Below are 20,305 nucleotides of genomic sequence, written 5' to 3'. Positions count from 1 at the left end.
GCTAGAGCTACCATGCTTGGTGGCTAATTTTTAAATTATTTGTAGAAATGGGGTCTTGTCATGTTGTCCAGGTTAGATTCAAACTCCTGACCTTGAGCGATTCCCCCTCCTTGGCCTCCCAAAGTACTGGTGTTTCAGATGTGAACCACCACAGCCTGACCTGCTATTTGCATATTTTCTTTGAAGAAATGTCTTTTCAAATTCTTTGCCCATTTTTATTTATTTATTTATTTTTTTTTTTGCGACAGAGTCTCACTTTGTTGCCCAAGCTAGAGTGAGTGCCGTGGCTTCAGCCTAGCTCACAGCAACCTCAAATTCCTGGGTTCAAGCAATCCTGCTGCCTCAGCCTCCCAAATAGCTGTGACTATAGGCATGCGCCACCATGCCCAGCTAATTTTTTCTATATATATTAGTTGGCCAATTAATTTATTTCTGTTTATAGTAGAGATGAAGTCTTACTCTTGCTCAGGCTGGTTTTGAACTCCTGACCTGGAGCAATCCGCCCACCTCAGCCTCCCAGAGTGCTAGGATTACAGGCGTGAGCCACCGTGCCCTGCCTCTTTGCCCATTTTTAAATCAGGTTGTTTCTCTTTTTATTGGTGAGGCGTGAGCCACCGTGCCCGGCCAGTCTCTTTGCCCATTTTTAAATCAGGTTGTTTCTCTTTTTATTGGTGAGTTGTAGTGAATCATTGGTACTTGATGTGTTTGAAATAGAAAATATTGACAGTTGTATTTTCTTTCAGGATAAAGTTTTACACAATATCATGTCTATTTTTACATTTATGGGAGCCAATGTCATGCGCCTTGATGATGCTTATAGTTTTCAAGTTATTAACAAGACAGTGAAAATGGTTATTCCGGCACTTATTCAGGTAAGCTGTCATCATTAGTATTTTTTTTTTTTATTTTGCACATAAATGACATTAAAAGCCTTTCTGAAATGCTCCAGTACTTGTGCCTCTTAAATTTTAGGATGGTGAAGCTAAGAAGCAGTGTTGGAAATAATGTCTTTCTCAAGCATATGAACCAGCATAGCTGGTTCTGCTGTGCTGTGAGGGTGTATCTATAAAAGTGTCTTAACATTCTGATAGGATGAATTTACATCTACTGCTTATTTCAGGACCTCACTTCAGTTTGATAAGACCCTTTTGTAGGTTTATGAGGGCAGGAACTTTTAGAGCTACAATGGCAAATTTATTTTTTGCAGTTCAACAAACGTTTACCAAGCATTCTGTAAGAGCCAAGTACTCAGAAGTGAAATGTTGTCTCTGCCAGTAACGAATGAACAATTTGAAAGTAAAAAGTCTCAAAGATGGAAGGAGCTTAGTTGTCTACCTGAGTCTTCTGTTTATGCCCTATACTTGTTAACTAATGTCTTTTCTCATGCTGCTGACCATTCTAGAGATCATGGTATTCAGCGCCCTTTTCTTTCAGTCTTGGTGTCAGATTGGTGTTCTCAGTGTCCAAGAAGTTGGCAAATTACAGGACATATGCACAAAAAGAATAATAACTATATGTGTTACTATGATACATGCCAACGGAATAAAGAAATGCTAAAGACTTTAGAATAGGGAAAAGTCCATGCGGGCTGGGATGATCAGAAAATGTCATAAGAGGGCGACTTCTGCCCCCCCCCCACCCCGCTCTTGGGGCCCCAGAACCTCGTCCACGAGTGTATAATAAAGCCACGTGGTTTGGCCCCCCCCCACAAAAAAAAAAAAAAAGAAAATGTCATAAGAAATAGAATTTAAGCTGGTGTGAAAGAAGGAAAGGATTTCTCAGTGAAATGGCAGAGCCAATTGTCGCGCCCGCCTCTCCAGCAAGGAAGACGCGGCAACAGGAGTTCTTTTGACTGTGCTTTAATGGGGTTCCCTTTAGACTTACATGATGCGGAAGACCCAGCCCGGCAGCGCGCAGGCCACTATATACCCCAGAAGTACAACCCCTAAGCTGCGATAGGCCGCTCAACTGTTGAGCCCCCAAAGCATTAGCCCATATCAGGACCCTTTGTTTGCATTCTCGCGCCACAGGGCAACCGACAATTATGCCTGCGCTGAACTTGTTAGCTGCTCTAGGCAAAGCCGGAAACAGGCGCCAACTTGTAAATGGCGTTGACACCGCGCCCCACAGCCAATAGTATGAGAAAAGGCATGGTCTAGGAGTGTGCAGTGTGTTTGAAGAATGTAATGGAGGTTGATTTCATGGAGAACAGAGGGTTGGGACAGGTAGGCATTGGTTCATTCAAGTGTTTGTTTATTCTGTCATTCATTCAAGGATGTTTTGATCACCAGTGCCAGAGCAAAATGGTTGGAACTTGATTCTGAGAGCAGCAGGGAGTTAGTGTTCTTTTCTGTGCTCTGCTTCTCTAGATTATACCTAGTCTCCTCAAGGCACAACCCAAATCCTGTGTGATTGGTGTCTGAGCAGACTTGCCATCCGTGCTGCATCTTTGGCATCTGCTCTTTACTGCTTCCTGTTATCTTTTCACACGTGTGTCTTGTTTCATGCAGATTATAAATATCCTTAGGGGCAGGACTCACATCTTACACTTTGTATTTCCCTCAGGGCTAAATAGTGCCTGGGACTTGATGGATACTCATTGAATATTTGTTGTTAGGTCTTTGAATATGAAAATTCTTTTGATAACTTTTGGGGGAACATTTGAAAGCCTTATCTTATCCACTTAAAGCTCATTTTGTGGAGGGTTATTTGCACCTACTCATTGTCCCTGCTTGCTATTCTGCAGTCTGATAGCGGAGACTCCAGAGAAGTCACAAGAAACATTGAAGAAATCGTGGTGAAAATCATTAATGTGTTTGTGGATGCACTGCCCCATGTTCCAGAGCACAGGCGCCTGCCCATCCTTGTTCAGCTCATTGATACACTAGGTGCAGAAAAATTCCTCTGGTTTCTCCTCGTCTTGCTCTTTGAACAGTATGTCACAAAAACAGTGCTGGTGGCTGCCTATGGAGAAAAGGTCAGAACATAGGATGGGGGTGATGAGGATAGTGGTTATGTTTCAGATTTTGTAATATTGTCCAGTTTAAACTTGGGGCTCGTGATGCTTAATGTGTTTTATTTAACAGTGCTTGCTGAGAACGTTTTTCAAAAATGATTTTGGCATTTTAAAAATTTGTTCTCAGAGCCTGCAGCACTCTGAATATCCTCAGTGGCAGCAGAACATCTTCTGAGGGCAATTTGTCTTCTCTAAGAAACAGATGGTGCCATGCTGGTGGGTCTGTTTTAAGGCCAGTGGAGTATGGCTGTAAAGTAATGAAACAGTGTCTTTTGAAAGTGGTTTTAAAGGCATTTTGTGGGGAAATGGAGGAACATCCATGTACCTGAAATTAGTAAGATGCAGACAAAGGCAATTGTCTGGAAAAGCACAATTTTGGATAGACGAGGGTAGAATTTATGAGGGCTGCTACTCCTACAATAGTAGTAGTAGTAAAGTAGTATTTTCAGTTCTTCTAGAAACTGTAATGCAAATTAGCCTGGAATTATGCCTTCACAATTCGCATAAGTGGGCTTTTTTATAGAAGCAACTCAACTAACTTATTCATCTGGTGTTGACCATAAGGAACTTTATATAATGAATTTGCATGCTAAGGAATATTTCTTAAACATGCTCTCCTGTATTTATTAATTAAAATATGATAGGTATGTCATATTTTAGGTAAAGATTGTTACCTTTTTTCTTTCTTTTTATACAGGATGCTATTTTAGAGGCAGACACTGAATTTTGGATTTCAGTCTGTTGTGAATTTAGTGTCCAGCACCAGATACAAAGCTTAATGAGTATCCTTCAGTACTTAATAAAGCTGCCAGAGGAAAAAGAAGGTAAGCATAAATCAGGTGTTATTTATTATTTAATCTGAAAACTCAAGAGGAGCAGAAAAGAATCCAGATTACCCTTAGTACATCTTTATTATTTTTTCCCCCATTTCTTTATTAGGAAGAGAAACTTAGTACATCTTTAGAAGGATATTTTTTAAGTAAATTAATAATTATTGAGTATATGATTGTGTTCTTTCTTGAATCCTTATGGAAAGTAGTCAGTAGGATTTCTACTTGCCATTTTACACACATAGTACCTCTGTGCCTTGCATTGTTGTCTTAGCTATGGAATGTTACCAGTATTCAAGATAAATTATGTTCAAATGACAGTAAGTTAGCAGGGGGTTATTAGCTATCTCTTAGCTTCCCATTAAAATATCTGAAAAGAGGTAAAAGAAAAGAAAAAAATAGATACCACATCAGTGATAACTAAATATTAAAATTGTACTATATAACAGAGTCTTGAAGAAAGTTCCATTAATTGGAGCAGCAGGAGGCTGGTTTAAGAAAGGGTAGATGTGTTGAAAGTTCTTAGTTTTCTACTCTTCGAAGCAGAACAGGTGCATTAGAGGATACTAAGGACTCCACAGTGACTATTTTCTGTGTGACCAGCTGTCTGTTGGCCCTGTCACCCCTGTTTGGCCAGGCAGTAACTTGTCTCATCCTGCAGTTGCCTCAGGTTTGGTAGGGACAGACCAGGGAGGTGCCTAGAGAGCTGTATGTGGTGACATGGTTAAGGAAGAGTCTTCACATTGAGTCCTTCTCTAGGGCAGTGGTTTCTAAGTGGTTCACCATGGACCTCTGACCACTGCAACCTCAACTCCGTTCATATTACATACCTTTGATAAGGAAATCTACATTTGAAATTTTAAGTTCAAAGATTCCTTCTGTAATATCCTTTTCTTCCATTTGATTATCTCAGTTGCTCTGTTTTGTTTTGTTTTTTGTCTTAACACATCCTCTTAGGGCTGTTGGGTACTTTCTTGATAAATACACTCACATTTTTTTGCTAAATTGGAAGAGGAAAAACCCATGGTCATATCCCATTAACATGCTATACTTTAAAGCTCATTATATCTATATCTATACAAAGGATTCAGGTTGAAAATGTTTTGTTGCTATGTTTCAGAAACCATTCCCAAAGCAGTATCTAATAAGAGTGAATCACAAGAAGAAATGCTACAGATTTTTAATGTAGACACTCACACTAGCAAGCAACTGCGGCATTTTAAATTTTTGTCAGTATCCTTTATGTCTCAGCTCCTGGCTTCTAACAGTTTTCTCAAAAAGGTAATGTATTCTTTAAATGTGTTTATGATAAAATGATTTTGCTTTTTCTAAAGGAACTGTGTTTTAAACTAGTATAACAAAAATAGCTTGGTAAATGTGTCATTAAAATAGGCGCAGCATGCTTTTAAAGAATATAGAAAAAAATAGTACACTTCATGAAAAACTGTTTGGCATGATCTATTAAGGTTGAACATAATAGAAACCCTATGACTCAGTAATTTCATTCTTAAGTGGTATATACCCAACCAAAGTATATGAACATGTACACCAAAAAACATCTTACATGAGTGTTTATAATAGCGTTATGCATGGTAGCTGCAACTTGGAACAACTCAAGTGCGTCTCAGCAGAGTAGACAAATTGTCTGTGGTCATAAATGAACATGGGTGGCCCTTGGTCCCCAGTGTGACACAGCCATCTGATGAACAAACAGTATTGAAAGAAAGAAGCCAGACACCAAAGAATACATACTATGGCTCCAGTTATGTAATGTTTAAAAATTAAAAACAGGCAAAACAAATCTATGGTTTTATAAGTTGGGACAGTGCTTATCTTTGGGGAGGAAGGAAAGGGCCGTAAGGGGCGGCAAGGATAGGAGGCTTCTGGGGTACTGTTCATGTCATGTGCTCTTTCTTTGCCTAGAGACAGTGAGCTTTGCCTGTGTGATTTGTGTATTAAACTTCAATTTAAACAATGAGAGGGAAAGAAAGGAATATCAAGATAGGAATACAAAAATGGTTTAACATTAGAACATTTTTAAAGTATAATACTATAAAGTATTAACAGATCAACAGGAGAGAACCATAAGATCACTGTGAATTTTACAGAGAAATAATTCAGTAGATTCAATTCTCATTTCTGATATAAGAAAAAAAGGTCTCTTAGCAATGCAGAGTAGATTGGAATTACTTTGTCCTGATAAGCCTGTGGTTTATTTTATTTCATACCTAATAATGAAACATTAATAGTATGCCAGCTAAAGTCAGGAACGCCCTCCATCATTTCTGTTCAGGAAAAGAAATGAAATGTGAGAATCAGGAAAAAAGAGAATCAACAAACAATTAATAGAGATCAATGTAGAAAGTGATCCACATCTGGGAAGCTGGCTGAGCTAATAGTCTTACACACCACTGTACTTTTAATCTAATAGAAAATAGAATAGAAAAAATGATTTCATGTACAATAAAAACATAAACTTAAAAGGTACTAAGAATAAGCCTAATGAAAACATGTGCAGGAAGATTATGGAGGAATGTCCAAGATACTAAAGGACGTAAGACTTGAAGGAATGGAAAGAGATACTGTGTTCGTGCACAGGAAGACTCACTATTTAAAGATATCAGCTCTCCCCAGATTAGTCTATAAATTCAGTGTGCTGCTTCAATTACATCATTTTTTAAAATGATACTGACAAGTTGATGCCAAAATGCAAGGGCCCAGGATAGTGGTGGTGCAAGAATAATCAGATGGATTGATGTGACTGAACAGTAAGCTCAGAAACACACCTACGGGTTGGTAAGAAGTGTGGCAGGTGACTTTACAAAGCAGTGGGGAAAGAGAACTGTCTAAGGACTAGCCCTGGCATGATTTGTTTTCCATTTGGTGAAGAGTCTGATCTCACATCATACACAAAAGACAATTTTAGGTAAAGTAAAAACTTCAATGTGAAAAGCAACACTTAGAGCTTTTAGAAAAAAATCAAGGAGAACATTGTTGTGACCAGAGAATAGAGAAAAATTTCTTTAAAATTTTTATTCAACAAAAAGCTACATAAACAAAGTGAAAAGAAAGCCACAGACTAAGAGAAGGTTATCGCTCTGCATAAATCAGTAAGCGTCAGTTTCCATTAAAACACTGGCAAAGGATATGAATTCACTAAAGAGAAATCACAAATGGCCACTTAATATGTGATGAAATTTAGCCTTCCTAGTAAGCAGGGACTACAAGATTAAATGAGATATCTCTGTGATGTTCATCAAATTGGCAAAAATATCAAAGTTAATAGCAAGGAGTGGCAAGGATGTAGGGAACATAGTGGCAGGCAATGTGCTACTTTTGAAAGCACTTGGCGGGATCCCAAGAGGTTTAAGATGCTAGTAATTCTTGTTACTTAGTAATTCCCTTTAGGTGTATACTATAAAAATGTTCTTCGTTGGCATTATTAGTAAAAGAAAAAAGTGGAAATAAACTAAATGTCTAGCAACAGAGGCAAATGGATAACTAAGTTGTGGTCTCTATTGAGGAATATTATGTGCAGTTAAAATGAATGAACTAGAACAACATGAGTTGCCATGCATAGATCTCACTAATCTAATGCTACTAAAAAAAAAACATGTTGTCCAATGATGTGTACTGTTTGAAAACATCAGGATGGTGCTTGTTTCTGTGGGACAGTGGGAAAATGGGAAGAGGGAGCTGAACGTGGGGGCTACAGCTGTATCCGTCATGTTTAACTTCTTAACGAATGATATATGAGCTCCCAAGAGCAGCATTTTGTAGAATTGTTAGTTGATTGCAATATTTTTCTGAGTCTTGGTAGTTCTTTACAGATACTACAAATACAATATAATTAGAATAAATTAAGAGAAATAGAGTTACTATAGTATAATGAGGATGATCTGAACCTGATTAAATTGTAATGTCAGAAAACAGTTACTGGCTGGGCGAGGTGGCTCATACCTGTAATCCTAGCACTTTGGGAGGCTGAAGCTGGAGATTCGATTGCTTGAGGCCAGGAGTTCAAAACTAGCCCAAGCAAGGTAGTGAAACCCCATCTCTACAAAAAAAGAAAGAAAAAAAGAAATATTAGCTGAGCATGATAGTGTGTGCTTGTAGTCCCAGCTACTTGGGAAGCTGAAGCAGGAGGATCTCTTGAGCCCAGGAGTTTGAGGTTGCAGTGAGCTATGATCACACCACAGCACTCTGGACTGAGTGACAGAGCAGGATCCTGTCTCAAAAAAAAAAAAAGAAAGAAAGAAAAGAAAGTTGCTATGGGAGGTTCGAGGGTTCGAGTGAATAGTCTAAGTTTTATTGAACCAACTTCTGATGACTTTTTATTATCTGCTTTCATGCTATTCTAATGATGTCTTCTTTAAAAATTAGGTACTTGAAAGTGGTGGTCCTCAGATTTTACAGGGCCTTGAAGAGAGGTATGTTTACTTTTGTGTTTTTTTTTTACTTTTTGTTTGGAAATGATTTCACACTTAGAGAAAAATCAGAATAGTACCCCAAACTCTCATATACTCTTTACAGCCAGGCTCACCAATTGCTAATAGTTTTTGCCACATTTGCTTTCTCATTCTCTCCACGTATATGTTTTTTTCCTGTGAGCCACTTGAAAGTAAGTCGTGTGCGTTATGCCTCTAAGAATAAGAGATATTCGTATAAAACCACAGTACATTTATCAAACTCAGAAAATGTAACATTGATACAATACTGTGATCTAATCTAAAGTTCTTATTCCAGCCCCCTTCATTATCCCAACAATCTCCTTTATACCACATTTTTTTCTGGGTCACAGTCCATTCCAGGATTGTATCATGTATTTAATTGTCATATCTGTTTAGTGTCTTTTAATCTGGCCCAGTTCTGTATGGGCTTGTGGAATTCTTGCTTTATTCAGTGAACTATAATCCGTATGCTGCTGTTATGTATCTAGATACAGAAATTCTTTCCCTTCACTACCACATCCTTACAGGTAGTGTAATAGTGCACAATGCATATATGACTTAGACTTTCAAATGGCTCAGAGGAAAAAAATATGTATGTAGAGAGAATGATAAAGCAAATGTGGCCAGAAACTCCTGTCCTTGCTCTGTACCTCCTTCCCGGAAGCATGGCCTTCCTGGGGCTACAGTCCTGCCCTGCATCCAATATTGTGAGCTGCCAAGTGCCAGTCCTGCCCAGGCTTTTAGCACTGTGTGTAGGACTTTCCATTTCAGGAGTGGTTTTGTCTGTGTCCTCTACTCCCCTCCTCTGTTGTGCAGTGTCACGTTCTCTCTCTCCTTTCCCCTCCACCTCCCTACCTTCAGTATGGCAGTGGTGGGGAGCTCCAGTGGTAGTTGTGTTGGAATTTGGTGTGTACTTTTCTAATTACAGGTAATTTGAAGTTTGTAGTCTTTTTCTCTCTCCTAGAAATGTTGGAGACATGGGTTCTGTCTAGTTGTATTCCTCTTTGGTCTGAATGTGTGTGGAGGTGTGGCCAGCTGCTATTAACCAAGGGCTGTAACTCCCTGAACACCCCACTCGGACAGCACAGTCAGACTCATTATTGCTGATTTGGCACCTCACAGAGCCTAAGTGAGGAAAGTCCTTCTGGAGAGAGGCACCTGTTTACTTCTTGGTGATGTTTCTCTGTGGTGATAATCCTTTTTCCACATACTTTTTGAAATAATGTTGTACTATTTAATTGATCTTTCTACATGAAACATTCAGCATAAGATAGACATGAATGAGTTCTTTAAATGCTTTCAGCTCCTGTTTGCTGACCGAGTCTCCTGTGTTTCAGGTTGCTAGAAACCGTTCTTGGATATATTAACACTGTAGCACAGTCCGTGGAAAAAAATGCAGACAAACTAACTGTGAAGTTTTGGCGAGCACTCCTTAGTAAAGCTTACGACATGTTAGATAAGGTAGGTTTTCATTTTTCCCCATAATTATTGTGTTTTTGTGTGTTTTTTATGTTATTGTGAAATTGTTTAAAGTTTTACTTTAAGAAGAAATTTAGCAATACCTTTTCTGAATATAGTGAAGCCCCAGTTTTCTTAGAAAAGGAACTTGTACCTTAAAATATTTTAAATAATCAGACGTATACTGTATAATGTCCTACTTTAAGTGGAATAAAATAAAAGTATTTTTAAGTATATTAGGTAGTTACATATCACTGGCCTTGAAATTAAGAATACTATTCAAATCCAGCTAAATTATTCAGCTCCATGGCCTTGACACTCTTCACATCAAGTTTTTGTTTTGTTTAATAATGTGGTTCATCATAATGCCTACCTGAAAGATTATTGTAAGACTTAAATAAGAAAATGTGTATGAAAATGCCTGATACCCAGAGGTGTGCAGTGTTTTGAAGTCTGTCTTAATCAGAGTTGATTCTTTCTTCTTTTCTTTTAATGTTAAATGTAAAACTTCTTACAGGTCAATGCCTTGCTGCCCACAGAAACATTCATTCCTGTGATTAGAGGACTGGTGGGCAATCCCCTACCATCCGTTCGCCGGAAAGCACTGGATCTTTTGAATAACAAGCTACAGCAGAACATATCCTGGAAGAAGAAAATAGTGAGTGAAGAACATAGAGCAGAGCCATTTACTATCCTTTGCTTTGTCAGAGAGCTGCATTGAACTCCCTTAAGTTTCTGTAGTGGAGCAATTTAAAATTGAAGTATATCATTATTATCTGAGTATAATACCATGATACATGTGTGTTTAAAAATGTGATATTAATTCCAATGAGAGTATGTATGTGTTGGAAGAGCTCCTAGACTAGAATCTCAGCCAAATGGAATTCTTACTGATACAGACCATATCTTGCCTTAGCTTTAGCATAATTCTGATTCCCTTTTGCTCTAGACCAGTAGGCTGCTTCGTATAAATCAGAAATGGGTCAGCAAGCGCTTGCGTTCACTTAGTGGTAAATAAAGCAGATGGAAAAACAACTGCTGTGCATAACTGTGTGGCTTAGGACCCTTCATTCTGATTTTCATTTAGACAGTCTCAGGCCATGACAATGGGAAAATAGACCAGCAGTTTTTGCAGCTTTCATTATTTGGGGGTTTGGCTCTCCTCTTCAGATTCACCGTTTCCTGAAACTAGTTCCAGACCTCTTGGCCATTGTGCAGTTTAAGAAAAAGGAGGGGGAAGAGGAACAAGCGATCAACAGACAGACAGCTTTATATACTCTCAAGCTTTTATGTAAGAATTTCGGTGCAGAAAATCCAGAGCCTTTTGTCCCAGTGTTGGACACTGCAGTGAAACTGATCTCTCCAGAACGGAAGGAAGAGAAGAATGTCTTGGGAAGCGCCCTGCTCTGCATAGCGGAGGTGGCCTCCACCCTGGAAGCCCTGGCCATCCCCCAGCTCCCCAGGTATGCTGCTCGGCACTTGCGATAGGAGCTGTTACAGTCGGCATAGATTGAAAAATACTACCTCGTGACTTTTTTTTTTCTCCTCTTACGTAAAATTGAATTTTATTAAAAAATTGATCTTCTCTTCAAACTGAAAAACACATTACCATTTTCTGGCAGATGTACTCTTTGTGGTGTTAATTGTTCCCCAGTTCTTCCTTCCTTTGCCTTGTAATTAGAAAGCAGTGGGTAAAGCTCCTTGGTGGAGGATCCCATCCTAGTTGGGCAAAACTAGAGCTGCCTCGTGCTGCCACATTAGGAAGCTGGACACACCTGGCCGCATCTGTGCTCCGACGGTGACTGGCCATGTGGTCATCAGTACCTGCCACGTGGGATTCCTATAGGGCAGCGTGTACAAGGCTTTTTGCACAGTGCCAGACACATAGCAAGTGTTAAGTAATTCAAACACATTGTTACTTTTTAAAATTACTGTTGGGTCAGTACTTTGGGCACTGGGAAATTTCTTGCACTTGGTCACATAAAATGTGTAGATGACATTTTTTAGGCTACGAGATATACCATGATGTAACAGGCACAATTCATTTAGAGTTTTTTCCTGATGACCTCTACTCCATTCTCCAGTCTTTATTTCTTAAAGTTCCTGTAAAACTCTTGCTCTTTATTTTTAGCCTGATGCCTTCGTTGCTGACAACGATGAGGAACACCAGCGACCTGGTCTCTAGCGAGGTCTACCTGCTCAGTGCCTTGGCCGCCCTGCAAAAGGTCGTCGAGACTCTGCCGCACTTTATCAGCCCCTACCTGGAAGGTGTTCTGTCCCAGGTGAGCCATGACAATCACAGCATGCTACATGGGTGACAGGGGGAAGTGAAAGTTAACATATTCAATGATTTTATTTTTTCTGTGTTAGTTTTCATTTGACAGAAAGGATTCTTATTTCTGAAAAGATGTACTTGTTTTTATAAAGTGTGTACTTTTTCTCTTCCATCATCCCTTCTGCTTAATCATGAAATTGACATGGGGTCACTTTTTAGTGAGGCTCTTCTTTCTCTCTTTTTTAACTGTCCAGAATGTATTTTATTGCTTTGTTTGCCTCTCCAACTCCAAGCTCTTTGGAGTTGGGCTGGTAGAGCTGTCTTTTAATACTTCTTGTGGAAACTGGTGTGCCCTGTGTGTTTCTAATGTGGAAGCTTTCTTACTCCTAAAGCATCTTGCAGAATCCCTATGTTGCAGGTCAGTGGTTACCTGTCTGATACACGAGGGCAAGTGGCATTGCTAATTGAAAATGCTCAAGGATGTTGAGCTCTTGTTCCCCTGGTTATCCCTGTTCTATTGTGTTGATCATTTGCCATTTAGGAGCCTAAACTGCCACAGGGCAAATGATTTAACCAATTCCCATATTCTACAGCCAGGGCTTCACAGTAGCCTTCTCACAGAAAGAGGCCTGTGCTCTGAGGAGCTTTCTAGATTTTTTATCAAGGAAGAACTTGACTCTTGTGGTCCCTGGACTCCTGTCCTCTAAGAACATCATCAATCTGGGTGCTCTGTGTGCTTCTGCATCACTTACCTTTACCCCTCTCAGTTGGGAAAGAGGCATTTGCCTGGTTTTATTTATAAATGTTTAGAGTTAGCTTTATAAGGAATTTTGTGTAGCTAGCTAAAATATGCTAATTGTTTCCCAAACAGTAGCTTTTAATTGACTTCCTGTCATCACTAAGTTCATATTAACCTTGATCACTGTTTTTTATATTCCAATAGGTGATTCATTTGGAGAAAATTACTAGTGAGATGGGTCCCGCCTCACAGGCTAATATTCGTCTCACATCTCTTAAAAAGACATTGGCTACCACACTCGCACCCCGAGTCTTACTACCGGCCATCAACAGAACTTACAAGCAGATTAAGAAGAACTGGAAGGTTAGATCATATTGGGTATTAGATTTTGGAGGAGGGTGAGGTGGTACTAAGATTTTTGAATTTTCACTGAACGAAGAATATGATTATTTAATTCCTTTGCAAATGCATTACTGAACTCTAGGAATAATTTTAAAAATAGCATTTCTCTTTACTGTGTTGTTGGTAGAATCACATGGGTCCCTTTATGAGCATCTTGCAAGAGCATATCGGGGTGATGAAGAAGGAAGAGCTCACCTCCCACCAGTCTCAGCTAACCACATTTTTCTTAGAGGCCCTGGACTTCCGAGCACAGCACTCCGAGGTAAGCTTATTTTCACTCTCCCTAATTCTAAAGTTGTTAACTGCCTATTTAAAAGCCAGAGAAAAATCTAGCTGTGTAACAGTTATGCTTGCCAAAATAATTTAGAGAAGATATCAGTACTTTGGCTGAGAATAAATCATCTCTTCTATTTTCAGAATGATCTGGAGGAAATTGGAAAAACAGAAAGTTGTATCATTGACTGTCTAGTAGCCATGGTTGTAAAGCTTTCTGAGGTCACATTCAGACCCCTGTTCTTCAAGGTGAGGCTTTCTTCCTTCACTTCTCCTTGTGCTCAGATGTCAGTGACAGGATGTGTAGAAGAAACTAATATTATGTTACCTTTCAGCTGTTTGATTGGGCTAAAACAGAAGATGCCCCAAAAGACAGACTGTTGACATTCTACAACTTGGCAGATTGTATTGCTGAAAAACTGAAAGGGCTTTTTACTCTGTTTGCTGGCCACTTGGTGAAGCCTTTTGCTGACACCTTGAATCAACTGAACATCTCCAAAACAGGTTGGTTGGTAACTCTCTTCAGTTCAGTTGACACCCTTGCTCTGTGTGCCTTACACAAGGTACAATAAGGTTGTAAGATACAACCTAGTGCTCGCAGACAAAATTTTGAAGGTTCTTGAGTCTTAGGTTAAGAAGGGTGAATATTTACGTTATTGTTGTCAGACATTGAAATTTAGCATGATGAAAAAGTGTTAAATAAGTTGACTTGCTTGGGAGAAGGAATAAAGTAACTACTGTCAATTATTAGAAGTGACTTTAAGACATAAAAATTAAGATTGGTTTATTGTCCAGTGCTAATAAGTGGTCCAGGTGACAGTTGAGGGTAACATAACTTGACAAACGAGCACAACTCAAAAACAAGGCATCACTTTTTCAAGAGACAATCCATTTTATTTGTTCTACCTTCATCCTGATTATGATTTCTGGATTTTAGAAATACTATTCTAATTATAGTAATTTTAACAGTGATTTGAACTTAAATATTGGAGATTAAATTGTGACTTTTTTCCTTTTTACTCTTCCCCATCTACAGATGAAGCATTTTTTGACTCTGAAAACGACCCTGAAAAGTGCTGCTTGCTGTTGCAGTTTATTTTGAACTGTTTATATAAAATCTTCCTTTTTGATACCCAGCATTTTATAAGTAAGGAGAGAGCAGAAGCCTTGATGATGCCTCTGGTGGATCAGGTAACCACATAGTCAGCTTCTGCTGTCGGGGGAGCTGTCGCTGTTCAGTCTTTGCAGATTTTATGTCTGACTGCTTGCTAGGCTTTTTTTAAGGGTTTTTGTGTGTGTGTGTGTCTTTCTAATGAAATTTTTATTTGAAAATTGATTTTTCATGGGTATAACATCTACATCGTGGAGTTTGAGTTTTTTTGAGTCTCTCAAAAGAAAGGCATGGTACAAGGTTTCATGGTGAATTTATTAATGTCTTTTTAACTGGGCTTTGTTGAGAATGTTTGTGAGGTGGCTGTCCTCTGGAGGAAAGAACTCCAGGGTGTTCTGCAGGAGAGAACAGGATGATGCCAAGGGGTCTGAGATTCCATTTGCGTCCAGAAGGCAATACGTTTGCTCTAGAGAGAGTATTAGAATAGTACTTAGTTTTTGAGCCTGCTAATGTCATGAGGATAGTAAAATATTATTTATACATTTAGTGTTTTTTAAAACAAGAAAAATGAGACCTGTTGCTCAAAGTCCTTGTCTTACTCTTCATAGCTAGAAAACAGGCTTGGAGGAGAAGAGAAGTTCCAGGAACGGGTGACGAAACACCTGATCCCATGCATCGCACAGTTTTCAGTGGCCATGGCGGATGACTCTCTCTGGAAACCACTCAACTACCAGATTCTGCTTAAGATGAGGGACTCCTCGCCTAAGGTTAGGAACCTGGGTGATAAGCACTGAAACTGTGTTTTTGCCCCATAGTCTCCACAGCCTGTAAGTGGTCCTGGGTGTAGATCCTGGTAAACTGGCCGGGAGGACACTGCTACTTCTCAGTCAGTACTGCAGGTCTGGTCTTCTGTGTCAGGTGGAAATTTGAGCCCAAGAAAATTTGGGGTTGTACTTACAGGCTATTTATAAATAATAGCAATTCCTTTCTCCCCCTACCCCAGTGGTCTGTTGAATACAGGTCCTAAAATACTTTCTAAATAGTTTCAAATCTTAAATAGCAAAGACTTGAGGTAATTCATTGTGTTTTTTAAGTGCCATTGAAATGTCATTGTGCTCCAGAGGTGCTTTCAGTTTGTCCATAGAACAGTCTTTTGAGTTGGATCAATATATTATCTCCTTTTTATATACTAGGCTTATTAACTTGTTTTATAAGTGGTGGCAACAGAAGTACAACATCATGGGTAGGTTGACTGGAAGTTAAAATTCCATACCTGAGTGTCAAAATTTCAAACTGTTTCAGCAGTGAATCACCATTTCTCAAACTAATTATTGTATTAGAACTTCACTGAATATATAATAGACCAAAGCAGAATTTTATTAATAGGATTTATTAATTCACATTACTTATTAGAATATGAGTACAATGAGGCTATTATGATGACCCCCATATTTTAAACTGTAGGTTCTTTCAGAAGTTGCAGCATCAAATTTATTTTAATATTTTATTTTGGTTGGACAATATCAAGGAAATCTTGATTAAATATAAGTATTTATGAATGGATTTTTTTTAATAACTCATTTTGCAGTATCCAAATATTATTCAATTAAAATATCCAAAACTAGAGAGAGGACTAGTAGGGCTTTTGTTTCAAAGTGAATTAATAACGATGTCTAACAATTGCTTGCACTCCTTGTCATAGACAAGCCGTATGAGAAACACCCATTTATTTTGTTGTTTAAAGTTCCATAACTAAGACATCATGACACAGAGTGTGTTTTTTACTCAGTGCTGAGATGAGAACACGACCCTCTCGGCTGCGCTGGCGCCTCTTACAGTGGTGACCGCTGTCAGGTGGTGGGGAGTCCTGCCAGAGATGGCCGGAGATGCTTATTGCCAGTTTGGCACCACCTCGGGCAGCCTGGAGAACTGGTGAGCACCAGTGCAGTTAAATTTGGTGACATGCTTGAGTTTGCATGTGATATTTTTATTTTATTGGGTTTTTTTTAAGGAAAATAAAAGACATTCACATTAAAGATCTGCACTGCCAGCACACAGTTTGGAAAACACAGATTTATAAGGCTGCCGATATAAACAGATCCCAAATGGTTAGATAAACTGGTATTCTAAGATGAAAATTGGACATGACAAAGCAAAACAAACACATATGAAATAACATTAAGTTTTAAAAGTAGAACTTATGTCAACTCAGTACAGATCTTATGATAATAAATACAGCAAAACTACTTTTTTTATTCTTGATTCTTTTTTTTTTTTTTTTTTTTTTTTTTTGAGACAGAGTCTCGCTTTGTTGCCCAGGCTAGAGTGAGTGCCGTGGCGTCCTAGCTCACAGCAACCTCAAACTCCTGTGCTCGAGTGATCCTTCTGCCTCAGCCTCCCGGGTAGCTGGGACTACAGGCACGCGCCACCATGCCCGGCTAATTTTATATATATATATCAGTTGGCCAATTAATTTCTTTCTATTTATAGTAGAGACGGGGTCTCGCTCTTGCTCAGGCTGGTTTTGAACTCCTGACCTTGAGCAATCCGCCCGCCTCGGCCTCCCAAGAGCTAGGATTACAGGCGTGAGCCACAGCGCCCGGCCTATTCTTGATTCTTTTATCCCTTTCAGGTTCGATTTGCTGCTTTGATTACCATATTAGCGCTGGCTGAAAAACTAAAGGAGAATTATATCGTCTTGCTACCAGAGTCTATTCCTTTCTTAGCAGAATTGATGGAAGGTAATTCCTAAACTATTAAACTATTAAGAAATAATAACAGTAAAATTCTGTGAAAATGTGCCCAATGATAATGCATATTTGGACACAAGGGGATTAGCAGTTGATCCAGTCTTATGCCCTGCTGCTCCCAGTCTCAAATGCAGGCAGGCTCAAGTCCCTGTTCTGAGTAGGGTGAGGGAGTGGTGAGTTAGGAAGTGATCATCTTTTGATCATTTGAGACTCTGTTTACAGTGTAATCTTCACTGTCTTTACTTTTGTGCTTTTTCTCCTTGTAATCATACAGATTACAATAATGTTTTAAATTAACCTCATACATTTATATGATTGAATATTTTGGTCCTCAGATGTGGGGCTATTGTACAGAAGTGTCTAGTGCTATTAAGGATGTAGTAGGATGTCCACTTTGAATAATGACTATTTACTTGGTACTTGATGTTAGGTGATGTACATGGATTATCTCATTTAATCCTCACAATAGGGTATATGCCATTATCCCTGTTTTACAAAGGAAGAAACTAGAGGCCTAAAAGGTTTCAATTACTTGATAAAGGTGACAGAACTAGTAAGCGTAACAGAGGGAGTGGTAGTCTAGACAGCAAGGTTTGTACAGTTTAGAACATACACTTTTAAACATCATACCACCAGATGTCCCAAGAAATAACTGTAAATGTAATATAGGCAGGGATGGTGGAGCAAGTGGACCAGCACTTTTATACTAATGATTCATTGCTTATGTAAACCTAAGAAGCACATTCTCCTTTGTTTCTCACCTCCTGGAGAAGGGCTGTGTAAGCTACCAAAGGAGTGGCATCCCTAAGGATTTTGAGTTGTGACCACTGTTTGGGGGGGATTTTATCTCATTCTGCTTCTAAGTTTCAGCCTGTAAGGAGGGAGTGAAGGTGGAAGGAGGACCGCAGAGGAGAGTATTCCATGGTGCTCGACCTCATTTCACTCTTTTGATTGAATGACTGCCACAGAGTGCAAGGCATTAAAAATTAGGCTAATGATAACTGGGGCAGGAAGATTGACTCAGATTTTAATTTTGATTTTTTTTTTTTTTTTTAGATGAATGTGAAGAAGTAGAACATCAATGCCAAAAGACGATTCAGCAACTGGAAGCTATACTGGGGGAGCCACTCCAGAGCTACTTCTAAAACTTTTTGATCTGTCATACTCTGCTCAGAGTTCAGATTTATTTTTCATATTTTTACTTTTGGGTGTTGGGTGCCATGTTACTTTTGGTGCCTTAACACTTACTCGGACTACTTATACATATTTTGTCACTTCTTTACAAAATTCCCACCTGGTTTGTGCTACCACATAAGCCTCTCCTGCCAGTTGTATAGTTGCAGAAACAGTAAATGATACATGGTATTTTTATACAGACTACTGTGTTTGCCTAAACATTTGTGATAGTGTTTCTGATTGATATTAATAATAGACATGTTTAATTTTAGCACCTAAAGCTGATACCTCATTTGGACTATAAAGGCTTAACTCTTACATGTAGCAATGTCTTATGTACATGGTATCCATGTTGGAGATTTCACTCAGAATAACACTCTACTTCAAGTACATGTTATTTAGCATTCAACAGGAATACTTTTGACTGCAAAGCCATTTGGGATTTTTACTTTTCATTTTAAGTAGAAGACACTTTAGCTTTGATTTCATTGTGCATGCCCGTGACAGGAAGCAGTTCTGGAATGCATTTTTTAGTTGAAACTATGATTGTCTCCTTTATTCTTGAATCTTTGGGGGGGGATCAGGGCTGAGTATGCTGCTTATAAAACTACCCACACTGGCCTATCACACAACAGGGCCCAGAAACGCTAGGTGGCATGAGGGAGCCCCTCCAGGATCACAAGCGATCATAATTTCACTGGTAGTTACCAAAGAATTACTTGTTTAAGAAAGTAAGTATCAGATTTTTTTCCAGTACTTTGAAGTGCTCTAATCTCTAGTGCTATGTCATGGTGAAGCTGGCGAGGCCTCAAATTAAAAAAAAAAAAAAAATCTGCCTTTATCTTTAAAGGCATCTAAGAATTGTCCTATAGAATGTTCACATTGAGTTTCAAAGCCTTTGATCTAATGTAATATAGAAATTTGGTATGGGATTGTGACAAATAAAAAGCCAGCTTGCAATGTAGAAATGTACCTTGTTAGAAATGATTATTTCTCTTTAAGAAATATCTCAACAAAAATCGTAAGATTTTTGCATTTATTCTGTCAAAGAATCAGTCTTAATATTTTGTTTCCATGTGAAATGAAAATGAACTTTTTAAGATTTAGAGAAACAATGTTGGTGGGCTTTTTTTTCCCTAAATGCCTTACAGTCTCCAAGATCTCAGCCATGCATGCACTCTGATGTTCTTTCTGAAGAAAAAATAACTGGGGGTGATTCAAGAGCCTTCTTGCCTCTATAACTGACCCTGCCTTCCTGGCCCCCAGTGTTTTTTGGAGTTGGCGAGACTGCATGATAAATTAACATGAAAAGCTGGAAAAGAATTAAGGGCTAACAGTTTCTACACTGAGAACTTTTTTAAAAATAAGATTATTAATAGCATTCTTTTCAATGTGTGGACAGAAATAATATCTAACCAAAATCGGTTATGGAAATATTCCTAATCCTGACAATTCTGCCTAGCAGTTTAATGTGATAATGATCTAACTGATTTAGCTTTTTTTTTTTTTTTTGGAGACAGAGTCTCACTCCTGGGCTAGAGTGCATGGCATCAACCTAGCTCACAGCAACCTCAAACTCCTGGGCTCAAGCAATCCTACTGCCTTAGCCTCCCGAATAGCTGGGCCACTCCTGGCTAATTTTTTCTATTTTTAGTTGCCCAGCTAATTTTTCTATTTTTTTAGTAGAGGGGGGTGTCTCAAACTCCTGACCTCAAGCTATCATCCTGCCTCAGCCTCTCAGAGGAATACGATTATAGGCGTGAGCCACTACCCGGGGCCTGATTTAGCTTTTTTTTTCCCTCCCCACTCCCAGACCTTTGAAAT

The 20,305-nt window shown here is 38.9% G+C and overlaps 1 protein-coding gene across 1 annotated transcript in view; it reads left to right on the top strand.

The window, feature by feature from the left end:
* The window catches only part of HEATR1 (HEAT repeat containing 1), a 51,897-nt gene extending 33,215 nt beyond the window's left edge, over nucleotides 1-18,682 (top strand). Inside the window, exons 29-45 of the mRNA XM_012738295.3 lie at nucleotides 744-872; nucleotides 2,747-2,977; nucleotides 3,714-3,840; nucleotides 4,967-5,127; nucleotides 8,230-8,276; nucleotides 9,635-9,758; nucleotides 10,273-10,413; nucleotides 10,926-11,218; nucleotides 11,887-12,037; nucleotides 12,974-13,132; nucleotides 13,299-13,433; nucleotides 13,589-13,693; nucleotides 13,780-13,948; nucleotides 14,481-14,635; nucleotides 15,164-15,322; nucleotides 17,188-17,296; nucleotides 18,362-18,682. Of these exons, the coding sequence (XP_012593749.1) occupies nucleotides 744-872; nucleotides 2,747-2,977; nucleotides 3,714-3,840; nucleotides 4,967-5,127; nucleotides 8,230-8,276; nucleotides 9,635-9,758; nucleotides 10,273-10,413; nucleotides 10,926-11,218; nucleotides 11,887-12,037; nucleotides 12,974-13,132; nucleotides 13,299-13,433; nucleotides 13,589-13,693; nucleotides 13,780-13,948; nucleotides 14,481-14,635; nucleotides 15,164-15,322; nucleotides 17,188-17,296; nucleotides 18,362-18,450 (2,484 nt within the window). The 3' untranslated portion in view covers nucleotides 18,451-18,682. The remainder of the gene's footprint in view (nucleotides 1-743; nucleotides 873-2,746; nucleotides 2,978-3,713; nucleotides 3,841-4,966; nucleotides 5,128-8,229; nucleotides 8,277-9,634; nucleotides 9,759-10,272; nucleotides 10,414-10,925; nucleotides 11,219-11,886; nucleotides 12,038-12,973; nucleotides 13,133-13,298; nucleotides 13,434-13,588; nucleotides 13,694-13,779; nucleotides 13,949-14,480; nucleotides 14,636-15,163; nucleotides 15,323-17,187; nucleotides 17,297-18,361) is intronic.
* The last annotated feature ends 1,623 nt before the right edge of the window (nucleotides 18,683-20,305 follow it).

The sequence above is a fragment of the Microcebus murinus genome, chromosome 19 (assembly GCF_040939455.1).
Source record: "Microcebus murinus isolate Inina chromosome 19, M.murinus_Inina_mat1.0, whole genome shotgun sequence".
Lineage (NCBI taxonomy): Eukaryota > Metazoa > Chordata > Mammalia > Primates > Cheirogaleidae > Microcebus > Microcebus murinus.
The sequence above is the reverse complement of the archived record's forward strand: the minus strand, read 5'-3'. Positions and strand labels throughout refer to the sequence as shown.